Source organism: Anarhichas minor, unplaced genomic scaffold, assembly GCF_050575085.1.
Source record: "Anarhichas minor isolate MPS153535 unplaced genomic scaffold, ASM5057508v1 ptg000010l, whole genome shotgun sequence".
In the NCBI taxonomy this organism is placed as follows: Eukaryota; Metazoa; Chordata; class Actinopteri; order Perciformes; family Anarhichadidae; genus Anarhichas; species Anarhichas minor.
In genome coordinates this window covers 14,345,455-14,370,515 of record NW_027466456.1, presented here as the reverse complement: position 1 = coordinate 14,370,515, position 25,061 = coordinate 14,345,455, and the positions used below count along the sequence as shown (strand labels likewise).

The 25,061-nt window shown below is 41.0% G+C and overlaps 1 protein-coding gene across 1 annotated transcript in view; it reads left to right on the top strand.

Annotated features, from left to right (window-relative positions):
- Positions 1-25,061, top strand: part of raver2 (ribonucleoprotein, PTB-binding 2) — a 61,181-nt gene that overhangs the window by 31,891 nt on the left and 4,229 nt on the right. The window contains exons 3-11 of the mRNA XM_076088665.1: positions 2,330-2,637; positions 3,550-3,714; positions 12,342-12,533; positions 16,219-16,339; positions 19,255-19,337; positions 19,437-19,535; positions 20,133-20,244; positions 21,657-21,991; positions 23,722-23,830. Of these exons, the coding sequence (XP_075944780.1) occupies positions 2,330-2,637; positions 3,550-3,714; positions 12,342-12,533; positions 16,219-16,339; positions 19,255-19,337; positions 19,437-19,535; positions 20,133-20,244; positions 21,657-21,991; positions 23,722-23,830 (1,524 nt within the window). The remainder of the gene's footprint in view (positions 1-2,329; positions 2,638-3,549; positions 3,715-12,341; positions 12,534-16,218; positions 16,340-19,254; positions 19,338-19,436; positions 19,536-20,132; positions 20,245-21,656; positions 21,992-23,721; positions 23,831-25,061) is intronic.

The window sequence follows — 25,061 nt, the reverse complement described above, 5'->3', positions numbered from 1 at the left end:
AAATGAAAGGAAAATAAAACATCACAAATAAGTAATAATCAGTGTCGTAGTGTCTAATTTATGTAAAAGTACTCTAATGCCTCTGCCTTTCACATTACTGATTTTGGCGGATATGTTTTGAGACACGGATCACTTTATATCACTATGCAGTACATTAATGTCAGTGTAATTGGACACTTTATCTTGGCCAGTCCTCCTGTCAACAGAGCAGGCAGTGGATGCAGGGAGGACGTAATGACAGCAGTTCCCAACTCTGACCAATAACGCACATCTCAAACAACATGAATAGCCTCTGTATTAGATGTGTTTGAAACACACTTCCACAACAGTAGTCAATTTACGCATGTTGGGAGCTGGTATGAACAGTGATGAAACCCTAATTTAAGATGTGCAGGACTTCAGGCTCAGAATAACCACATGTGAGTTTGGTTGGGGACAGTGATGGCACGGGGACATTACCCTGCAACGAAAGGACTGCACCTGTCTGCATTTTCACCAGCACAACAGCCCAACAAGTTTCGCCTTGTGCTGTTCTACTGTTCTATGAATATGTATTTTGCCTCCGATGTGTACTGAGATGTGATGCAATTCATCATTGGTTTTCATCACCATGGTTACACTGGACCCCAGAAGTTGTTTCTCAGGATCAAAAAGCATTTTTATTTATACGCGTGTTTAGTTTCGGCCGTGCTCACGCCCTCTGTGTTCTCCGACTTGGCATGGTCAGATGTTTACAATTCAAATGGATTCTGTTAAATAGTTAAATAGTCCCATCTGAGAGCTGCATAATGCGACTTCACGTTGACCCTGCCGGCCTCTCGAGCAGGTCCAGTGGGGCCGCAGAAACATTGAGCTTTGCTGAGTGATGGAAAGTCTCGCGTTTTCCTCGGTGTGATGCAAATCGATGATTCTTTGGTCAGACGTCGCAGCTGTTTTCACAGGGCAAAGTGGGTTACTGCTGAGACGTTATTTGACTTAATTGATAGTTGGGTCCAGTCTCAGCATCGTGCACATTCTGTGTCTGGTCTTTGGTGAATTGCTTCATCTGGGCAGAGATCCCAGTTTCTCATCTTTTTCAGTGTGTCTATATTTTTTACGTCCTCTGAGCCTGTTGTATTGTTTACACGTTTAGTGTTTTTCTTATTTCCAATATGCAAGATGTGCAACACAAAACTCTCTTAACAGACCTTTTGTCTTTGTCAGTCACACTCGCGCACACATTAGTTCTTTAGCTGCACATCAATTTATTACCACCTCATTTCACAGCCCATGAATCTGTCCGTGGCTGTTTTTCATGCAAGGCTGTTTAAGGCTTTATAGGTTCTTTACAGTCACTGTGCTCCTCCCGTTCAGCCTAATTACACAGTTGTTTATGTGTGTGTGGTTTTATTAATGGGCCTTTACACTCTTATTTTATTCTTCATTGAGCTGGGTATTGTTGTTAAAAGGAAAGGAAGCCTATTGGGAATTCTAAGCACGGCTTCACTGACTAGATAGTAACTTATGAATACATATCAAAGCCTTCTCAATACTCTCACAGGTCATATTGTGGACTTTTCTCATTGTGTAGGCAAAAACTGGCCTCTGAAGAGTTGATAACCTTTTTTTGATTTACGGGACTAAAAGGAATATTCTTTCAAACGCAGCCGACATTTTCAGTTTCAGGAAAGGAAGAGAGATCATATTCTGCAAAGAGAAAACAAACACGAGACTTGGTGATTGGAGGAGAGTATAGTGAAGTATATAGAGACTATACTCTGCCAGTGATATTAAGAAATATTATCACTGGCATGAAAAAGAGGCTAATATTTGTCTTTAGGTATTGCAGTTTATTTGCCTGTAGTGTTTAATTAAACGTAGTATTCATCAGTATTATTGTTTCTCTGACACATGTATCAGTTTTCAAATGAGATAAGGTGTTTATATGTGTGTGTCACAGTGGATTCCCCCTACGTAGTGGCTCCCTATTGGCTTTCTAGCTAATGTGTTGTCTTTCTCTCTGTGTATCTGTCCGTCTGTCTTTATTACTGTCTGTCTGTGAATTTGGTTGTTTGTGCCCGAACTTGTATCCCCTATTTTTTTGTCACACACATTCGGCCTGTCATTTATTTATTTCTATTTTCCTGTGAGTTGTTTTTTGCATGTTTTGCTTTTGTTGACTGCGTGTCTCCATCCTGTATCTCCACAAACTGCTTTGAATGTATGTTTGTGTTTGTCTCTGTCCGCTCACGCGTCCATTTATGTCCGTGCGTCTCTTTCTTTGTGTCTGTTCTCGTCTCCGTCTGTCTTTTTCCTCTCGTCGCTGTCTCCATAATGTCCCCTCCTCCAGCTTTTGTGACTTTGCTGAACGGGGACCAGGCTCAGGATGCCATCCGCTCCCTCCATCACAGCACTGTCCGGGGTCGCTTGATCAACGTCACGCTGCAGCCCACCGACTCCCTGCTCTGCCTCACCAACCTGCCCCACACCTTCACTGCCCAGCAGCTCGAGGAGCTGGTACGCGCCTACGGGAATATCGAGCGCTCCTTCCTGGTGTACAGCGAGCTGACGGGCCACTCCAAAGGATATGGGTTTGTTGAATACATGAAGAAGGATTCTGCTTCACGGGCCCGTTCTGAGCTACTGGGCCGGCCCCTGGTATGTTGGAGCAGTTGTTAAAATGATCCCGTCATGTTTGATTATTTCAAAAAAAAAAATTAATTTCCTGTGTCCTGAGTACAAAAGATGCATTTTAGTTTGCCGGGCCAAACCACGGCTACACTTTAATTTAATTCACTTTACTTGAATTGGCTCGACTTGACTACAGTATAATTAATGTGATTTCACTTGATTTGATAAAATTATTACCCCACATTTTTTTTCAGTTAACTTATTGAAACAATGGATTTGATTATACTTAATTAGATTACTGGCCGACACAAAGTGGGTTACACATTTATATAGATTTAATTTAGCCCCCAACAAAACTGCAACCAGCTGGCCTTCTTTGATTTAAACAAAGTGAGTGAAAGAGGAGTGATGCATTTCAGTCATTGGTCACATCCTCGCATTGAGTTGTTTACTTCCAAAAAACTTGGCTGAAACTTGTAAACATCATTTGTTTTTTTTTGTAGAAGCTGTCCAAACAGATAATCAGTACAAATATGGGTTCTGCCAGATGAGTTGATTTCAATTTATCTCCTAAAATATGAAACAGTTTTCAGTTTGAACACATTGATCTGAGGGAGGAAACGCTGGACGAAAAACATCTCCTCATCGAATTCTAGTGCAGTTTACTTTAAATTATACAAGAGATCGTCTAAACCTCGCATGTCTGATTGGCTCAATCAGTGAAACAAAACTGTAGATGGAAGTGTGCAGCTTAAGGGCTGATGAGCTTTCAAAATCAACACTTTTGAGCCAAGAGGATGAATATATAAAAGCAAGTAAAGTTATATTTACTAACATTTTCTCACAATAAATGCAGAACGTACTGGGTGCTTATGCAGTGTAGGAGGGGAAAGCGAGTTCAGGGTCTTAAAAACCTGATCCTGTGTTCTGATTGTGCAGGACGATCGCTCGTTGATGGTGCAGTGGATGGACGTCAACCAGCTGAGCCAAGAGGAGAACCTGCACTCCAAGTGTCTGTGCATAAACCGGCTGCCGCTGGACCTCTGTGACTCTGAAGAACTGACCCAGCTCTTCTCGGAAACCTACAAACCTGTCTTCTGCCAGGTGTGTATTCGTGCGTGTGTGTGAGAGATAGGGTGTGACAGACAATTGCTCTTTCTCACCAGAAAAACATCCCAACAAAAATGTGACGGGGACTTTAGTTTTCACTTCTCATACGATCAGTTCTGCAAAATTGTGTATCAAAGAGGTTACGGCTCATCGAGCATGTCTGTGAAACCAAAATTTAAGATAAATGTTCTGTTTTTCATTTTCTTCGTGCCTTATAGTGTAGCAGAAGCTCTAAAAGAAAACGATATTCATCTCACAAAATCCAACCAAAGTCTTCATAATAGTTACGTCACTTGGAAATGCTTCCCTTCTTCCGCACGCGTTGATCAGTCGAACACCACCAGGTGAGATGTGCTGTTATCACCCCACCCTTCAACCCCCTCCCTTCCTCCCACTCTGCTGTGTTTCAGTTCAGCTGAGTTATATACCACCCTGCCCCGTTACAGCCACAGCACCCCCACGTTCCTATTTAGACATCACTCAATAGGTATCTGTCATCTGCTGCATTACCAGTTTTAGCTCCACCCCTTCGCCCCACTCCCACATAGAAATCAATACACCCACATCATCCCGGTCCCATGATGCTTTGTGGGTGTTTAGCTCATGTTGCTTCACTGTTGCAGAGCCAGCAGGCTTTGACCTATAGTTCAGCGTTTTCTTTATGTACAGTATGTGTGTGTGTGTGTGTGTTACTGGACTTCAGCATGTATGCACTAGAAATACTTAAAGCACAAAGCTTCTGAAAACCTGTACTCCGATGAACAGGATGCTAAAACAACATATAGAGGGATATGAAAACATACAAGCTAGCTTTGAAACAAGTAGCCACAGTATTTATTTTACCAACACGCCTGTGTGGGAGAGTGTACTGCAAAGCCGTTTAAAAACTGCTGTTTTTGTATTCATTTGACGCACTCTAGGTCCACGTTTGTCAGCTGGTTTGGATTGATGCTACTGAGGATACTCTTGATTTCAATGCAGGAAAACACAAATATTGTCTAAAAAGAATCACTCCTATTGCACCAGCTCTGTTTTAAGGGGCATACTCAGCTATTCAATCTGTCAGCGTTCCCATTTTCCACCATAAAGATTGTTTTATTGATATATTTGTGCATCCCAGAGAGCTAGGTGTTTAAGCTGCTGACAATATAATCGCAACAACCCAAGTTTAATGACATGCAAACCTATGAATGATATGATATTTGCTACTTTGTTTGCTGCATATACATTTTTCTTCTATTATTACCTTATATCTTACTGGCGTCAGCTGCAGTTTCTTACCTCTTCCCCCTCTGTGCACATAGACCTCAGCCGTCTTGGTACTTTTGCTCTGTGCAGAGTGCATTTAACCTGTGGCCTTGGCCCTCAGCGCTATAATTCTGGTACCCACGTAAGGACCCTCCATGCAGCACTTTAGTTTAAGTCATCCAGGAGAGATGGAGGGAGGAAAGGGGAAAGAATGTCAACCAGATTCGAGGGACAACAGGATGGAGACAGTAAGGAGGGATGGGAAGGAGAGAGGACAGTGCTGAGAATGTCAGACCTATTAGAGAGCAGATGGAGCGAGGGAGGAGAGGGCAGACAGTGTCAGGACTAATAGGGGGATGGAGAGAGGTGGAGAGCTGGAGTGAAATGGTGAAGAGAGGTAGACTGTCAGTCACGGTGAAAAGATTGTTTGCATATTTTTACATGTAATGATGATGGCTGACTAGGAGACAACAAAGAGCATCACAGCAGCTGAACCTAGTGAAACAAAATGAGCTGTATGAGAATGTGGGAGGAATCAAAGCTAACTCTGAATACTATTAAATAATACAGCAGGATTATGAAAAAACAGATAATAAAAAGGGATGAATTTATATAAAGATTGATTTGAAAACGGATAAATTACCCCACTTTTTGACAATGCAGTTGCATTGTTTTATTCAGAAGCAACAGAAAATGCTAGTTTTGAATATAAAAACAACCGTGTTCCTCACAATCATTGGCACTCATTGTCGCACAGATAATTAAAGTCTTTCCAAGTACAATCTTAAGCTGCCTGACACAATGATTGCCCCCCCTTTGGGGGAACCTGCAGTGTTTTCTTCAAAGAAAGAATAACTCAAAGATAGGTGTCACGTTTAATTACATATTTTGCTGCACACAAAGATAATGAAAACCCTCCACAAACATTTGTTTGTTGGTGAATTTCAACTTTGATTTAGTGGAATTGTTTCATGTGGCATCACCCAATCTCAAGAGTAATGGTTTCTTGATTGTTTTATCTGGAGACCTCTACTTCTAAATTATCTTTTTGAATAATAGTCACACTTTCAGTCTTTCATATACACGTACACACATCTCTCCAGGTCTCTTCATAAAGATCTGTACAGTTAAACTGGTCTCTTACTGTGTTTATATGGACGTGAATAACCCATTTCTGAGGATTATCCCTGTTAGGATCATATTCGGGATGTGATGCTTACATGAGCACAGAGAAGTATACGTGATAAATACTAGTTACCTGGTTCCTGGTTACGGATTACTGCGTTCCATTTGTGCAGGCGCTGTGATGTTTACAAAAACAAACCAGAGATGAGAGCGAGAGGAAATATTAAACACTACACATTTACTACCACTTCATTACTAATCTCTTTTCCGGTCCGATCTCCCAAAGAGCTTACGATAACATCTCATCTTCATCATAACCTCTTTGGATCGCCAACAGCTGTTTGCTCTGAGCACATTTACCATATCTCTCTCTCAACCACACGCACTACGAACTGAAAGCAGAACAGCTACGCTACTCTCATAACACTGTCCTCCACAGCGGCGTGAGTCTGTCACTGTCACTACGTAGGACAGGGGATCAGTGGATGAAGATACGCATCCTCTTTCATCACCGAAAGACAACATTCTGTTTCTTTGTTGCTCCAGAAGTGAGACGCTTTCGCTCCTGACATTTTTTGTATTTCTGTTATGTCACTTAGCTGAAGCACTAAGAGACTCTAAGAGGATGCTGTGTACATGTAACAGTATCCCGGTTTCTATCGGAGTACTCTAGCTGCATAAATGGAATAAGGGCTTATACCACTTTCTGAATACGGGAGATGGGGTGCAAACACATAAACGGGATACTCCAAAAACCCGATCATAAACAGGTTATTTGTGTCCATGTAAACACACTCACTGTGATGGGTCACGTACCTTGCTTCACAGAAGGCTGTGACAGGGCTGTCGTGACCTCATCACTCAGTTCAGACAGCTGATGTGGCCGTTTAAAACACAGACACACACACAAACCCTGCCGGTGCCTCAGTCAGCATCTCTTAGCTGTGGACCACGACTTGAGGTCAAGAGCTGTCACACACACTGATAACTAGCTTAGCATCTTTGGTTTCTTTTCCGCACTCTTACACACACACACACACACTTTACTGTACAAAATGCATTGGGGGGGAAAATGTTTTATTTATATTTATTTTATATTTCTGCTATTAAACCAAATATACTTGCTGATGTTAGGCAAAGGGAGTTCTTAAAGTCACATACGATACATTTATTAATATGGTGTCTTCCGATGCAAAATACATAAAGTTGACCCAGACAAATGAAGTTATTGACATGGGTAAGATGCACTCTGGGCTACATCTAAATGTAAGACCTGCCAACGTAACATCTCTGTCCATTTGAATACAGTTCATCATTTTAGAGGTTTGGTCATATTTTAGGTTTTGGTCTGTCCAACAACACTAAACAAGAGTTGGAAAAAACAATCGGCATGTCTTGTGATTTGATCCCCAGGTTGTTGTTTTTTTTAACACCCCAAAAACTCTGCATACAGGGTTTTATATCTCTATGAAATAATGTTCTATGGCAGGCTGAACAAAATGAACAAGCAGAACATGAGGTTGTCAACTGCTGTTAATTATGCAATAATTCAAGGTACGTCAACTCGACTCATTTGGCAGAAGTGTTTGATTACATTGTCAAAAATCAGGGATGGCAAGTAATGTTTCAGTACAAGTCAAAAGAGTTGTACAAACTAAATACCTTAGCATCATTCTTTGGTGTGCTGGAAATTAAACTACGCTACATGAACATTATGCAACAAGCTACATTTGTCAGTTTGCATGTACAATACATATACATAGACATTCAGCACTGCGAAGAGTGAATGCCTAGTTACAACTCTTTAGAAAATATTAAAATCATAATGATTACATAGATGTTACGTCATGACAGAAAAACCTGCTGTGATTTGCACCCCATACCATGGACCTTATGGTGCAGTGGATTCGTTTAATTAGTTATTCAAACTCTACTACCTGTTTGCCAAAACATGAAGGATTGCATTCTGTTAATTGGGCTGATGTAGGGTCATTACAATTTGGAATTTCCTCTGGGCCAATCTGTTTTAGATTTACGTCGAGGATAATTTACAGGATGAAGCACCAAATGAATGCAGTTAATTACACTTTCATTTTTCTAAATCATACCTTGAGGACAAGGCAGAGCAACGGTCAGACATTACAATGAGATGTCCACGATATAAAAGAGGTTCCAATTGAAAGAAATGTCATCGTAACAACATGTGATCAAGGTTTTTATGGGACCTTTACAATTCCAGACGGTGCTGAGTGAAGATGAAGAAGAAATCTCTCAGCTCTTCAGTATCAGACATCTTTTGATTTTTAGTTTTTTTTTTTTTTTTTTGTCATGACTGAGAATGGGCACACCACTGCTCGTTGCAGCTGCCTTATGTGTCAAACTATGTGGATAATGTCAAAGCTACTTTATGGTTACAGTACATTTAACATGTTCCCTTTGTGCAGCAATGACTGTTTTCTGTCTGAATAAGTGAAACAGCAAAACTTCATTTATTTTAGTTTTTCTAAGATATACATGAACCAAATGACAGCTGGCATATACAAGGCTCACATACAGTCCACACACGCCTACTTTAAATTTACATAATTGTTTGTGCAGATCTAACCAATGATTGAATATATTTTATATAGGGTGAGTGCAATCTGCGAATTTGAGTAGAGAGAGAGAGACTCACTCAGTCTTCACATTATTACTCACGCTTGCACACGACACACATAGTTGATGGTATGCCGAATGCCATTCGCACACAATCCAATTAGAATCCAATCTGATATATAATGTATGTTTTGCAGTTTACTCACTCCCACTTCGGTCTTATTTGTTGTGAAGAATAATGATTAGCATGTTTTCCTTTGTTTTCCCTCCTGTCTTTTCTGGCTCATATCCTCTCACTCTCTTCACTTGTCAGTTCCTTCATCAATCACTGATGTTTTTCTCCTTCACTCCTCTTCCCTTCTCTCTTTCTCTCACCGTCTTCTCCAAACTCCCACTCTCTCTCCTTCTTCCATTCATCCATCCATCCATCTCTCGAGTGGTGGAGTGTTTCAGGTCATTTCCATTCAGTTTGCTTAATGTATGCTGATGATAATAGCCTATCGACCTACTCCTCCACGCATACATCCATTTTCGGCCCTCGTTCCCTCCCTCGTTCCCTCCATCCATCCCTCTATCCATCCCTCCATCCTCTGTTCAGACCGGAGGGAACAGCAGACGAATGAGAGGAGGGGTGGAGGGAGGGAGGGAGTGGAGGGCCACTTGATTGAGCGCTGATGGTAGCAGGCATCCGCACTCAGGCTGAGAAAGTACAAATACATTTGTCCCCCACTGATTCGTAATCTGTCCATTTTTTACAATGAAAATGTCTGATGACTACACCGCATAGAAGTGTGATTATGTGATAGTTTAATTGCAATCACACATCCTTTGAAACTTAGTAGTTGAGTGTGCTGTCTTGTAAATATGACTGATTAATTGTTATTATCACAAAAATATAAAGAATCCAGTGGTACTTGGTGCTCTATGATAATAAACAGAATATATTTTGATTGAACAAAACATGCAATTTGCAGATTATCTTGGCCCTTTGGGAAGTTGTTTTCTGATATATATCAACAATATAATGAGTAGATTAATCTGTAATGAAAATGGTAATTAGTTGTATTCCTGGTATATATGAAGCATCCTCTGTAAATACAGTGGGAAAGGGCCCTGGGTAACATAATATAAAGACAATGAGATGGTCCTTGATTGCAAAAAATGAAAATACAAGTCATACTTGTGATCATACCAAGCGGGGTATTTTGCAGTTGAAAAATAAACTTGTCGGTGCTTCTTGGGGGACAAACAAAGAGTCACTTTCTAAATTACATCAAACAAATCTTTGACGTTCCTTGTTCTCACCACCGTGATCACAAATGCTGATCTGCAATAACCTAGCATCAGCTGAGACATGCACCTGGCAAAATGACCCGTCTCTACACTGAATGCTCAGTATCTCTTACAGAACATACAATTACTTCTTTCAATTGTATTTTACATAACCATGACATTTCAATAAATACATTTTAATAGCTCAGGTACCCTTGATCTGAGCACCCGATTCGTAAACAGTCCCAAAAATTGCACATGTCCTGTGAAAGGTAAGCTAAATCAATCAAGCACTCGTGTATTTTTGCGGTATTTTTATCAGCCACTACCAACAGTAGGTCAAGTGGTTCATTTTTTTTAACCATAAGCCATTAGCGTTCAGCCATTGTCATTATCCAATATCATCCATTAGCTTTAAGCTATTAGCCTGCCTGCATTATTTAGCTGCTCCTCACACACTGGAAATGACTGAACCTCCGAGACAGAAAACTCTTTATCATCTTTCGGAATTGTTACTGGTCAGCATTACTGTCTGGCCAAGGAGAGATCTGTTCTATTGACCAGCTACCTTGAAGAAAATGTGATGACATTGTTCCACTAGCTTTCAATGATGTTCACTGGGTATGGCCATCAAATTGTGAGCAGAATGTCTTTATTTGGATTAGACCAGTCCACATTTTGGTTGCTTTGACACACAATATGAAACTTTTGGTGTGTGTGTGAACAGTTGCACCCTGGAGCACTGCAGAAAGAGCAGAAGATGATGCATCTCTTACATCATGTCCTTTTTTTTTTTTAATCTATCCTTTTTGACAAAAGGAGCTGAGACGAGCTCTTTTACCTCCACCATGACACACAGTTATCTGGCAGTTACTTTCTGACACACACACCTCACACTCACTCATCACTCTATCTCACTCTCACTTTATCTCACACTCATTCTCACACACACAATTAAAAGTGGAAGTTTGCACATTTGTAGTCCTATCTGTTAGATCTTGCTGTTGTGTTTTGCGTACATTTGATATGTGTTAGCCCAACGATACTGAATTAGCCGCAGTGAGCTAGCAACTGTGGACCTGTAGCTGGTTTGGCAGTCTCACACGACATCACCATGGTAGCTTTGGCTTCATAAATAGTCTCTGGCGTAGAGTGTGTTTTTGCCATTTAATCCAAACATAAAATACCCGAGTACCAGTTAACTTTCCAGATAAATGGTACGGAGTATTATTATTCCTATATGGGGCCATGAACTCGATGCAGAAATTAAAAAAAAAAAAAAGGCTGTTAGCAAGGACCTCATTTGCTTCCTCTGATTTTTAAAAGATAGAATAAATTAAAGTAATGTTTCCAGGCATTTCACTCTCTTAAAGATATTAAGCAGCATGCGGCTCATATTAAATGATAAGAATTATAAGTGTCTTCTTGCATATTGAGGAGAAAACCCTGTCTTATACACAGTCACTCCATTCAAACAGCTCTTGGCTCTGTTTTTTACTCCTGCAGATAACCGGTGAGGTCTTAAAGGAGAAACTGGCAGTGTATATTAGGCTTTAGTGTCAGAAGTAAGGTCTTTTGTCAAGATTCAACAATCATTCATGAAAAAAATCAATCTTAGATGAGATCGAGGTGTCCACTTCATTCGACCAGTGGCTTCAGTGGTCCATGTAGTGTTTTGTGTTTGGCACAGTTCTTGTTTTTGCACTGCTGGCAGCAACAGATTCATCGACATTGCTGTATCCATCCGCAGCGATTGCAGGTTTTAATTTGGCCCACTTGCTCCTAACTATGAACATCTCAAGTGAGGCAGTTCATATTTTCCATCTATCTGTAACTACTTATGCTGTTGTGGGTTGCAGGGGGCAGTTTATCACTTGACTGACACACAAACACATTCACAATCACTTTTCTTCAGATCACTTAACCTACATGTTCCCTGGATTATGCGAGGTAATCCAAAAGCCAAGGTTGAGGAAAACATGAATACTCCATACAGAGCTGGTTGGCAGATTCAAACCCACAACCCTTTTTGCTGTGAGGAGATTGTGACAGTAACAGTAGTAGTTGTTTTACAAAATGATGAAGAGGGGAAACATCTTAGTCAAACTAACAAAACACAGTTCCCGCAGAGGTAAATACAATATAATTGGAGGTTAAATTAAGGTTTTCAGGGAACAAAGCTGCTTCAGAAGTATTAATAATCTTATTGCTTAGATAAAATGGTCAAGTTTTTCTTGCCCCAAAGCACAGAATGACCACAATACATTGTGTGTGTATGTGAGGGTCAATACCAATTACTTCACTATGTGCTAAGATTTCTGACTTTGAAAACTCACTTCCCAGCCCTAATTTAATTTAATGCCATTATGTTTTTGTTCCAGCTTGCTCAGGATGAGGGCAGCCCAGTCCGAGGTTTCGGTGTGGTGGAGTACGAGTGCGCGGAGCAGGCGGAGGCTGTGCTGGTAGAGATGGACCGAACACTGGTGGGAGGACAGGAGGTCCGTCTGTCACTCTGTACCCCCGGCACCTCAGGGAGAAGCACCCTGGCTGCACTCATCGCCGCCCAGGGTATGGTGAGTATGAAGCACGCAGCATATGTTCAAGAAAACATTGATTTTCTTTGTAGAAACATGTCCTCAGTTCTTAAAGTCTCACCAAAACATCGGACTACCCAGGGTTACATGTACACAAGCAGACATGCTATTTGTGAAGCCAGTGCCACCTGGTTATTGCACATCCTGCATTCAAATATCCATATACCCTCTGGCTGAAATAGTCCCTGTAACTGTGGTATCCCTCCCACACTGTGCTGTGGTAGCAGAGAGACACGGACATGATAATTATAATTCTATAGACTGATTGGGCTCCTCCACTGTCTCCTACTGCCTAAAATGAGCCAAATTCACAGCACTCACTCACGCAGACATTCAAATAGATGCAGTGGCCTCACATACACAACATGTAAATACAAGTGATAAGTGGTGGAAAACATACAGTACAGTCGATCTGTTTATATGCAATGATGAACTCACAGGTGGAAAAAGTGGACAAGTAAAATTCCGGGCTGAATTTCAATGCTTTTGCAATCAAAATCAATGGCATGAGTAATGACACGTTTGTGTGTTGTGTTTGTGTTGAAGTAAAGGAGTGAGACTGACAGAGTACTGGCCTAAAATATTAGATACATGTTTGTTTTTGTCGAAATTACATTTAAAACGTGTGGTTGTCTGACGTTCAAGGACCAAAGCTAAATGTCTTGATTCATTCACGCACCTCTGCCTCTCTGTGACTCATAGTCTCTGTAGAGGAGACTAGTGGTCATTGAGAGAGAAACTGGTAGTTGACTAAATGTGCAGCATTTTCACCAGCTTCATCAGACTGTTGATGATGGTTGTTTGTACACCAATCCACTGGTTAATGCTAGTTCTCTTGCTAAATGTTTTTTTTTTAAACAGTAAACTGTAGTTTACTAAAAATTGTATTAATTTTTTTTATGTATTGTGATTATTTCATGTGTATCTAATATTTTACAGATGTATTTCTTGTTCAAACAGGGTCTTGTAATCAATGTGTTAACTGTGAGCCATTACAGTAAATACAGTACATTATATGGTAGATTTAGTAGGTTTTCTTATTTGCTTTAATACATGGAGTCCAGTAAAGTTTAATAACCCAAAGTTAATAATGACACTCATTCACAACGTCCGTGGTAATTTTGTTTTTGTTTTGCACATTTAACAGCCTATAGGCACAAATTCAAACAATATTGCTCCTGTCACATGGAAAGCTTCAATTATATTTTCTCATGAACTGCAGCTTTATGGTTCATTATGAGTTTCCCATAGGCCATGGGAAACCATTACAAGCCTGCTGCTTTACTCTCATCAGATGATAAATATTTTAGATTGCTGTAATTGAGCTTATGGAGGGCGACAACTTGCAGCCAGAGTTTGTAGCTTTCAAACACCCAAACTGAAACACTGTTAAGCCCATTTTGACACGCATGCTTTTAGCCCAGTAAGGGTGCTATAATTTACTCATTCATGAATTTCAAACTGCTATACTACCACTTTAGAGTTGATTCTGACTGCTGAATTCTCTGTGTGATTCTATTCCCGGCTGTTGCAGAACAAGAGTTATCAGGTGCAGTAAAAGAGGTCGTGGCCTTGAGACGAATGGGTTGAAAATTACAGGTTGAAAAAGCAGAGCAGTAACCGCCACGGAGTCTGAATTGCAACGAAGAGGATGAAAAGACATTGAAAGAAAAATGTGTCTCTGAATAAATTGTCTGAGGAAGATGAGGCAGACGTGAGGAGGAAGGAGTACATAAACTCAGTGAAAGAAAAGGGGGGTGGGGGGGGGGGGGGGATTGGCTGAGCAAGGGACAAAAATGGGATGGAGGAGGAAAGAGGGGACCGAAAACATTTACATTACTACCCCAAGGCTCTTTTTGAGATTATTGCAGTGAATGTGAGCAGCTGGTAAGAGAAACCTTCAGACCTTCAGAAAGAGATCAAGACCTACTACTCCTGGCTACTGTTCTCCTCTGAGGCGATCCTCTCATTTCTCCAGTCAGTTAATATGAATGTGAACGCTGAGGACCAGATGGCCTCCTCCTCCCTCCTCCTTCCTTCTTCCTCCATCCCTCTCCTTACGCGACACTTCTTGCCTTCCCTACTTCACGGCTCCCTTACTTCCCTGGCGTGTGTTCGTGTGTGGGTGTGTGGGTGTGTGGCTGGATTTTGTGCCAGTAGCCAAACAGACTGATGAATGCTGACATTTTCTCCAGCAGAAAGAAAAGAAATTACATCGCTCTCCTCCTCCTCCTCCTCTCTTTCCTTGAAAGACGCTGTCAGCTACGACTGGCCTTGCTTAACGGCAGCACTCATGCACGCACACACACACACACACACACACACACACACACACACACACACACACACACACACCAATTGTCCCTGCTATAACACACAAATACACATACTGTATTTGTGCAACAGACTCTCTTCCTCACTTGCTGACAGGCTGGAGTCAAACCCTCTCCATCCTTGTCAGTAATGCTCTCTCTTCAGGATGTGACAGGGAGGAAACAAGGTTGAGTTGAGCTGAAGTCATGCTGTAGCTCAGGGGCAGACGAGGAGGAAATATCACCATCCTGCTAATGTTGTTTTAAATAGCCGTGTCTTTGGGCCAGACAGCGAGTACTGCCGCCACACTGTCAGTGCTGAGGAGGATCTACAAGGACTGCTCCATTCGATTTGACGCAGTCTTAATTCAATAGGATTTCATTTGAGTCTGCCGAATTAAATTTCGCAGCGTAATGAGTGATTCAATTATTTGGGGATGTGCCCTACAGTATGTCTTTCTATTAAATGCAAGTCGGCAGAGATTTGTTAAGTTCCAGGAAACTCTGCTCATGTCAAATAAAAAGTAAGCTTTGCTATTAGTAGGAACATCATTTAATACCACATGCAGCTACAACACCTTTTTCCTCCTGTAGCTAGATTATTTAAACATTTCAACATCCTGACGGATGATCAGTAAAGACGCAAACTGTCCACCAGCTCCGATTCCATCAGGGGACTGTTGTAGGCCGTCGTACCATTCTCTCCACCCTTTTTCCTCATTGTTGATCTCTTTGCTATCACCTGTCTAATGAAGGGGAAATGCCAAAATAATCTTCGTTTAGAAAAGTTAATTAAAAACTGTAACTACATGCAAGACTACACCATTCTTGCACATGACACATTTGTACATTGTAGGTCAGTCAGAAGATTGACATGCTGCACCTTGATCACAGAGATCAATTTCAAATGACATATTTGGCTTATATATGTATTCCAACCTATATGAGCTACATTATTTGTGTAGCTGTGGAAACTGGTCCAATGCTGAATTTGAGACCTGCTCTTCCCCCCTATGCCTTTCATTTTTTCATTTCAAGTTTGTATTTAAGCTTTTTCCTCCCAATTCTTGTCCTGCCTTGTTTTTCATAACTCTTTGCCCCGTCGCTTTCCCCCGCTGCTCCTTTTGTTTCTCAAACAGCTTTTTAGTCTTTTCTTTCGTCTCACAGATTTGTCTCCCTCTGTTGACATAGCAGACATATCCCGCTGATGTAAACTAGTGTAAGGATTAGTACAGCCATCAGGGACTCCTAATGACAAGATCAAAACACAAACTCTACACCACACACACACACACAGTCTCATTTTTCCTTCTCTAACTTCTGTATGTGTTTCCATTTTTTTTATTCTCCAGATTCTGAGTAATAGGAAAGGTCTGCTACCAGAACCCAACTTAGCACAGCTGTTGACCAGTATGACCAACCCTGCTGCCCTGCAGATCCTTATGAGGCCGTACCACACTGGTAAAAGAGGAGGTATGACTGTGAATTACAGTCGCGAGAGCTGCTGCATGGCGCATGGATCATCATGGATTTTCACTCGGTTTTAAGTCTTACAACTAATACCCCAGAAGTTATGATATACAGTCATTATATTAAAGGTGCAATGTGTCAGACGGCAAGCATTTTCTGCCCGCAAACTCTGAGTTGAAACACAGCCACTAACCTCCTCGGAAGTAGTACCCTTCTCATTTCTAATACTTTCTTTTGTCCTTTAAACCAATACACAAACAGTCAAAATGTATATGGACCAGGGATGTATTGTTGACAAGCCTTGGGGCAGCTCTTCTTCTACTTCTTCGTTCTCTCTTGTTCTACTGAGGGCAGACTCGACACTACAGTGACTCGGTATCGCCTCTCGAAGTATAAGTGGCATTACAAGACTCGACGGGCCGGGGCTAGCTGGTTAGCGTGCTCATTAAACTAAACCTCTCTGCAATACAATACATAGATGTCTTTGACATAACATCAAAACTCTTAATGTGTCACATTCTGTTGATGATGTACATTTTTTTTAATTTTAATAAGCCTTATCTTACACTTTTAACAGTTTGAGTTTGTAATGCACCCAATCATTTTTTCAGGATTTCTTTTAGCCCGCTGAATTATGCATAGTGACAATTCATCGGCATATGTCATGTATCGTAGAATACCTTGGGCTATTAGTGTGCAACGACCATGTGCTAGCTTGCCCTGACATACTTTATCTAGAGCGGAATGGATGGGAGTGCACTAGAGGAGAGTTGATAGAGATCGACTAACACAACAGAAGTCAGTGTCACGCATGCCTTCAAAGATATCGGTTTGGTCTGAAAAACAAATAAGCACCTGTACAATAAAATGACAGCAGTGTGAGAAACCATACAATGGCCCTGATGTAACATCTGCAGAGGAAGTCTGTGAATGTAGCTTTAAAGCGCTGGGAGGAAGTTAGTAAGTGGACCTTACTTTTTAGATGTTTAAATTGAAGACCATCATGCTGTACTTGTTTCTATTGTGTTTTTTTTTATCATAAATTGTGTTTGCAGCTGGCGCAGGTCCCTTAGTAACATGAAAAAATAGTATATTATATCAAAATTACAAGTACTGCACATTTTGAGAGATTTTATAACAAATCAGCGTCCTGAACTCAATCCTTTGATTAGTCTTTCGGCTCCAGAGGGGTCTTGGATAATAATCAGAGAACCACTGTAAGAGCCTGTCCCTCTGTTAGGCACTCCTATACTCTGTAGTCACCTCGTCGACGGCTTCATTATTTGATGAATGGCTAATCAGGTATTAAAATGAAATCATGTGACATTAGTTGAACAAATGAGAACAGGAAGGGGAGAAGATGGGGGAGGTGGGGGGGGAAAGCTCTCTTAAAAAGAGCACACGCAATTAAAGTCTAAAATTGGCACCGTGATTAAATGTTAAACTTTCTCCACCTAGTCTGGAGGAAGCTACCATTAGCATTGACTTTTACATTAATTACGAGGAGGCCTTCAGAGGAGAAATAGACACTCGCATAAAAAAACCCAAAGGATTGTGTGTGTACTCTGTTTGTGCATATAGGTGTAGGGTGAGAGAAGCCTTGCTGGTATGAATCCCGAAACAGAGAAAACGTATTGAAATGTGCGAATGTGGGCGAACCCTCCGAAATAATAGAAATCGATTTACACTTCTTTTTTACACTGTAGCTTAAACCAGCAAGCCAAACTAGTTATAATAAATGAATGTTAGTCAATGGAAACTTACTTCTTGTTGTTATGGGAATTCGGTAAGCAAGAGTATTGATTTTGCTGCGTCCACTGGAAGATACAGTGTAACTGCTCATTTTCAACATTCAAATTATTCCACATTACAAAGAAAAACACCAGGTGTTGAAACAGTTGTACCGACCCAATAGTTGGCTGTGCATCTTCTTCCTCTAGACTTGATCAGCATTAACACAGTTTTAACCATTTAATTACATTCCTCAGTAGCCATGTTGTCTTTATCACAGCTATGCATCGAGCTAAAGACGCAGTTGGCTTTTGAGGTTTTTAATTGAAGTAAAACTGAGAACGCAAATTCAATGATAGGCATTGCAAGTCATTACAAATCAGAGAACGACGAGATTCCATAAACAAGAGTAGGACCAACAACTGAATACAAACAGTTGCAAGTTGCAAGAAAACTATAAGATTAGATACTTTAACTCTCATGCCTGAATAAGCACAGTGTCATCGGTTAATGATCAACATTAAATCCCAGTAGGAAGTGCAGCAGAGTAATTAATGTAGTAAACATACACCAAGAGTACACAATAGTAAACGCGTAATAGTCAATCCAACAGTAAATTACAACCGTAAACAGCCATTTGGGGAGTAGATAATAGATGTCCTCACAGATCTAACAAAATGGTGAATGTAACAATATCAGTTCAACTGCTAAATGTTGCTATAGCAAGAGAACACTCTTACATTTGAGCATTGTATAGATACAGACGAGCACTTCTTGAATTGTGAAAAAGAACCGCTGAGATGCTGAAGCTGGAGTCTGTCTCTGAGTCAGCACACTTAATAAAGACAGACTGTTTGAAGTTTTCTTTCTCTGCTTTTCTTCTCTGTATTGATTGTTTTTGTTTGTCTGAGCTTCCTTTCAATTGCGTCTTCAACTTCAAAATGAGGTTTAAACTTGGATAAAGTTATGAGGGAGGGAGTTAGCTTTGTACTAACATAATATCCCGATATTGCTTTACTCGTGCTTGTTATAAAACAGAAAGACGCATGATTGTTTGGAATGTGCTATGAAGAACTGATGGATTGGTTGTCTGACTAGTAATTCAGCTCGTGGAGAAGATGATTGATTAATACATTAGTGGAAACTAAAGCACAAGCACTGATGTTTTTATTTGTTTGTGTTTTTAGGGAAGTACGGGCGTCACACCAGCCTGCCGTTCCTCAGACCTCCTCTCACCACCGCTCTGCTCACACTGGGAAAAGCACACCAGGTCCCAATAACACTAACGCCTTTTTGGTAATATTTTTGTGTGTCTGTGTGTGTGTTGATGTGTTTATAACAATAATGTCTATTTATCTTTACCTTGCAGAATGCTATGCTGGGTAATGGACTAGTCCTCCAGAACCTCCTGCATATGCAGCTCGCACAGCAACAGCTTCTTCACATCAAAGACAAACGCATCAGCAGCGTAAGACACCGGTTTGTGTTTGTGTGTGTGAGCGTTTGATCATTTGCATAGGTTAGTGGTGAGGGTTAGACATAGTTCTGGGTACGTGTATATGTGCTCTTACATTCTCACCTTCAGCACTTGATGCACGATGACACTAAACAACCTCGAAAATCCTGCAACCTAATTGCTTCTTTTCAGTTTAAAAGCAAGACCTTGCAGCGTTGCAGTTTTCCCTCTACATTTTGATTAGCATATTTTAAAATGTCTTTGTTTTCATTAATTGGTGATGTGAATGTTAAAAGTAGCAGGGACTGACATTTGGTATACTTGATGTTGTTTTAGAAACAATTCAGAATCCAGATGATGAGAATCCTGTTTACACTTTTTATCCAGTATATTTGCTGGCTTTTTTTTAATGTTGCTCTCTAAATAATATATGCATTTGTAATGGTGTAGAGGAGAATGTTTAAAAGGAGAAAATATAATGATGCTGCATACTGTAAACATTTAACGTACAGTTATTTTCTTCTGTCATCTAATTTATACTGTATGCTTCTTTCTCCTTCTTTCTCGACATAATCTCTAATATTACATACCTCCTTCTCTCCTCCACAGGTCTCCAGTCTGCTCGGGGACCCGTCCAGGCTGCTGATGCAGAAAGCTTTGTCTCTGAGGCATCCGGGCCTTGTGCAGCTGGGGAAAGGCCTCCTGGGAGACTCGCCTACAGGTGAGCCGGGCCGAGCATCGTCCAATGACTTGGTGCCATTAATGCGAACTAATGAGACCATAGTGAGACCTGCAGTGCACCTCTCACCAGTGTTACTGGTAATGCTGCGTTCATCACATTCATTTTAGTTTACTTCCCGTTCTTTAGTAATTTGCCATTGTAAGAGCATCTGAAAACGTCCGATTAATTAGTTCTGCAATAACGGCACCTTTTTTGTTTGTCTTTCCTGTAAAACAAAGCGGCACATACAGTACCGCCTCCTCTTGTAGAGGGACAGGTGGCACATACTGTACAGTAATGTCAAATATAGGCTGGTACTGGCTCTGTAGCTTCACATTAATGCTCTCTTACTTTATTATCTCAGCTAGGAGGATCATGTGATTGGTTGCTTGTATGCATGTGTCCCTCAATCATAGTTTGTTGATGTTGGGTGCCAGGGTTGCCCCCTTTTGCAGATTCCTGAATGGCTCACAGTTGTGCATTACCGTACAACACATCCCCAGGAAAACTGAAGTGTATTTAAAATTCAAATCTCCATCTGAGAGGAGCTGTGCTGTTTAAAATGGAAATTATATATCGCAGATACGAGCAGTTGTGTGTATGTGTGCTGATGTATTTGTGTGTCCCTCTTTGATTGTGTGTGTGTGTGTGTGTGTGTGTTTGTAATGTGAGGCTTTTAACAGTGAATGTGTCTGCTGGGATTGTTAGCTTCAGGCGTGTTAGAGCTGATTCTCTTATTGTGCTGTGGAGGCTATTTGTCACAGCAACATTGGATTCATAATAAGTGTGATTGTGTGAACACCTTTTGTGCTTCTTTAAATGATGTGCTTTAATGTTTGTATGTGTATTTTGTGCTTGTGTGTGTATATTTGTTTATTAAACCCTGGAGTGAGTGAAGTATTGAAAGCGTGGAGCAAAGTGCTGGGCTGTAAATAAACTTAAGTGACGCTGTACGTCCGAGCAGGAAACCCATTCTCAAATATTGCAACTGGCTCTGTAGAGACAGTCGGGCTGAGCTCTCAGTTTCCAGCCAGTCTGAGTGATTTGTGTCTGTCCCGGCGAGACGGAGACGTTGATGGTTATCAGTAAAAAACATTTCACGTTTATCTGTTATCGCTGCTCTCCTTGCTTTCGTTTCCCGTCATTTAATTTCCTTCACTTTACGTTGTTCCTCTGTGCTGCTTTTTTGTCTTTCACATATTTTGCTTTCCTTATCTTTACTTTGTTTACTTCCACTTTTTGCTTTCCTCTTCATTTATTTTCTCCTCCTTTCTTTTCTATTGTTTTTCATCTTTTCCTTCTCTTTCCTTTTTGTTTTCCATGCCTCTGTGTATTTTATCTCCGTCCTATGTCTTCTTCTTTCCTTTCGTTCTCTGTCTGCTCATTTCGTTCTCTTTCCTCTCCTCTTACAGAGTTGGGACAGGAGTCTGTGCCGTTGTCCACCCACAATGCCACAGTAGTGGTATCGGCAGCAGGTGTGATGCCATACCTCCAGGGTCGAGGTGGAGCGGGAGAACAAAACAGCACCCATTCTTTCTCCACAAACCCTTCTGCTTCCTCCTCCGCCTCCTTTGACAGGCAGCCAGCTCCTCCTGGGACCATGATGAGCTCCCATCCACAGGGACAGAGCTACTCCTTGGGTATAAGTAACTCAGGCCACGGGCCGCCTCCACGTAAACCCCCTGGAGGAGTTTATACGTCAGTAGGCCAGCACAACAGCCTCGATGGCTGCCCCCTGGCTAGCATGGTGAGCACAAATCCACACACACACGCATGCTCACACACACATACACAGCAAATACACACCACTGAGTAATGTAGCCCTACTGCTCCTCCTATTCTGCATCTCACCTTATTCTTTATCAGTTCTGAATTTCTCCATGAGTCGTTATCTGCTGTAGCTGTGTGATGTGTGCTGAAAAACATCTGGAGTTTATACCCTGGCTCTGTAAATGGGAAACAAACAAAGTGATTGGACCGAGCCATGCAAAACAATTCCAGCCAATCGGCAGAAAGGGGTATTTATGCTCCTGCAGGACGGGGGCAAGGCCATGGATGTATGCAGAAAAAAGGCAGTGGGAGTGAGAAGGACAATACATCTGGAGGGGGATAGTTGTTTGGGTATCAACAATCTTGCAAATCCACCTTAAACTTCTGTTTAGCTACAGCTGGAAAAAAAAATCTGTCAACGAGCTAGACGACTGTAGTGTGTCGTTTCATGAGACAGTTGAAAATGGCGTCTCCTGCTGACGTCAATGTTTTCAGCTGAGCCGTTTTAAAACGAGAGTCTTGTAAAAAGGCTTGAATAGGCTTGTGATGGGCGGCTAACTAAAATACATGATATTGTGCTCAAAGAGTGAGGCTAAAGCTACATGCAAAAAGTTAGCATACTCAGCAGCTGGTGATTTATTTTTTGTGTTTTGTTTATGTTGTTTTATGATTATTTATCGTATTGCAGAGTGGAGCTTTAGTCCTAGTATTATATGCAAGTTATACTGTACATATATATTGATATTTTGTACTATCTTTTGCATATTATGTTCATATCAAATAGTATTTTTTCTAGTCTATATTATGTATTTCTATTTCCTCTTAATATTGTATGCACCAAACAAATTCCTTGTAAACCAAGACAATTTAAAATATAATTAACAGATCCATCAATAATATAATGAATTGATTGTTGCGGTCCTTAGCTACTCTCTCTTTTTTTAACCATCTGTCTCATGTGGACGAATATTTATTCCGGATTTAGCCTCATCAGGGCTTCAAAACATACATTGAGTGAGCATAGAACAGCCTCAGTCCCTTAAGTGCTCTCTCTTTGGGAAATTCCCATAATGCACTTCTTTCTCACCCTGGTTTGCTAATACAGTATGAGGTCTGTGTCTGTCTTACCTTCCTGCTCATATGTACCTTACTGCACACACTGAAAAACGGCATGCCTTTCTGCTCCTCTTCATGTCTTTGACTCGGCCTGTTGCAAATATAATGCTGCTGTGCTAACATCATCATCCGTAATAAGTCCGTGTACAAAGATAATCAAAGGGCTAAAGTTCTTTAGGGGAACGGATTCCAGTCCCAGCGCTGTCTTCTCTAAAGTGTCTTTAATGGAGGGAAAGTGTAATTAAACAGAGAGTACAATCCTCCCAGGTTTCCACAGCCTCTTCAGCGCTTCATCAGAATCTTTACATTAAAATCCTTTCGTCACGGTATGTTGGTGCGGTTGAGATGAAATTCACGTTTGCAGTTGCATAGCCTAAGGTTCTGTGTTTTTAGCAACCCCAGCTGTAATCCAAATCCAAATTAAGAGTGAAGATAGAAGGGATGCAAAGTTGTGGATCAGAGGTTGAGAGTTCAGACGGACCAGTAATTCAATCTGCTGTGAAACTTACAGACTGCAGTTGGTTTTCTTTGACCTGCAATGCTTGTAAATGGCTGTAATAAAACCATTTCAATCTGTTTCTCTTGTGTTAGGTAAGCGGTGGGCAGGGCTCTCTGTTGGGCGATCCTCCTAAAGAAGTCAGACTGCCCTCCAATCCTTATCTGAACCTGGCCAGTGTGATGCCGGGGGTGGTTCTGCAAGGTGAGCACACAAACGCACACAACAAATGAAGGCATACTCTTGTTATAATATAATGATAATATGTGCAATCAGCGGCATTAAGGTAGCTCGTTCACTGATTGGCTCCCAGGCGGGTATGTGTAGTGACTTTAGAGACAGATGTTTGGGGTTTTATTGGAAACCGTGAGAATGAATAGAATGATGACCAGTTTTTAAAGCACTGTGGGATAAAGTGACTCCTTCTCTTCGGGTCTTCCTGAACCACACACTAATTCGGGATCCGCTACTGACTGAGCCCCTTTATCATCATAAGTGACTATTATTTTCAGTTGTGTGACACCCAAAAGGCTAACTGCCTTTTGGGTGTCTACTACTGACTACTAGTCAGTAGTTGAGGTTTTTTCCACATGCCTTGTAGAGCTATATAATGATCGAGTGGTCCAAAGTGGTTGAACTGATCAAGAGAATTCCACTATATCTATAACTATATAACTGGACTCCCAATCAACTGTGACTTGTCTTGTTTTAACTTGTGTCTTTGTTGCTCTGCAGCTCACCTCTGTAACACCTCTGTTGTATGTGTAATTGCTTCATTCGATTATTTATTTGTACTTGTTTTGTCTATGTAATGTGAATATCCTTTAGAAAATAAAAAATTACAAATCAAGAAAAAGGTAGCTCTTTCAGTACTTTTGCCCATCTGGTAAAAGCTTATTATATATTGTATATAAGTTTCAAGATTCTTACTCTGTTCAAGTTGATTTCTTTGATTCATTTTATGTACAGGAAACACATTTGGTTGGTTTATGTACAAACTCTTTCACCTCTATTGATAAAATAGGAATATAAAAGACTGTCTGTAGGATTTAAAGATGTCACTACAGAGTGTATTAGCTTCCTCTGTTATGCGAGCTTTAGAGGTGCAGATTGTTTAGCCCGTGGACATTCAGGCTAGCTGTTTCCCCCTGTTTCTAGTCCTTATGCTAAGCTAAGCTAATTGGCTGCTGGTCTCATATTTAACGTACTAATGCAGTGCTTCCGAGCCATACCAACGCCTCATCCCCAAGCAGAGCGAGGATTGTTTGGTGGACACAGGTCAACTTTGTAAAAGGGAGATGATGCTCCAGGAGTGGTTGACTGTTGTTAATATAAACGGACTACAGCTGCCGTTCCTCCATGAAAGGTGCAAGCTACAAAAGTCTCAGAGCCAAGTTTCAAGGGCACAAACCGATGGATTTCTGTTGGAGTAGTC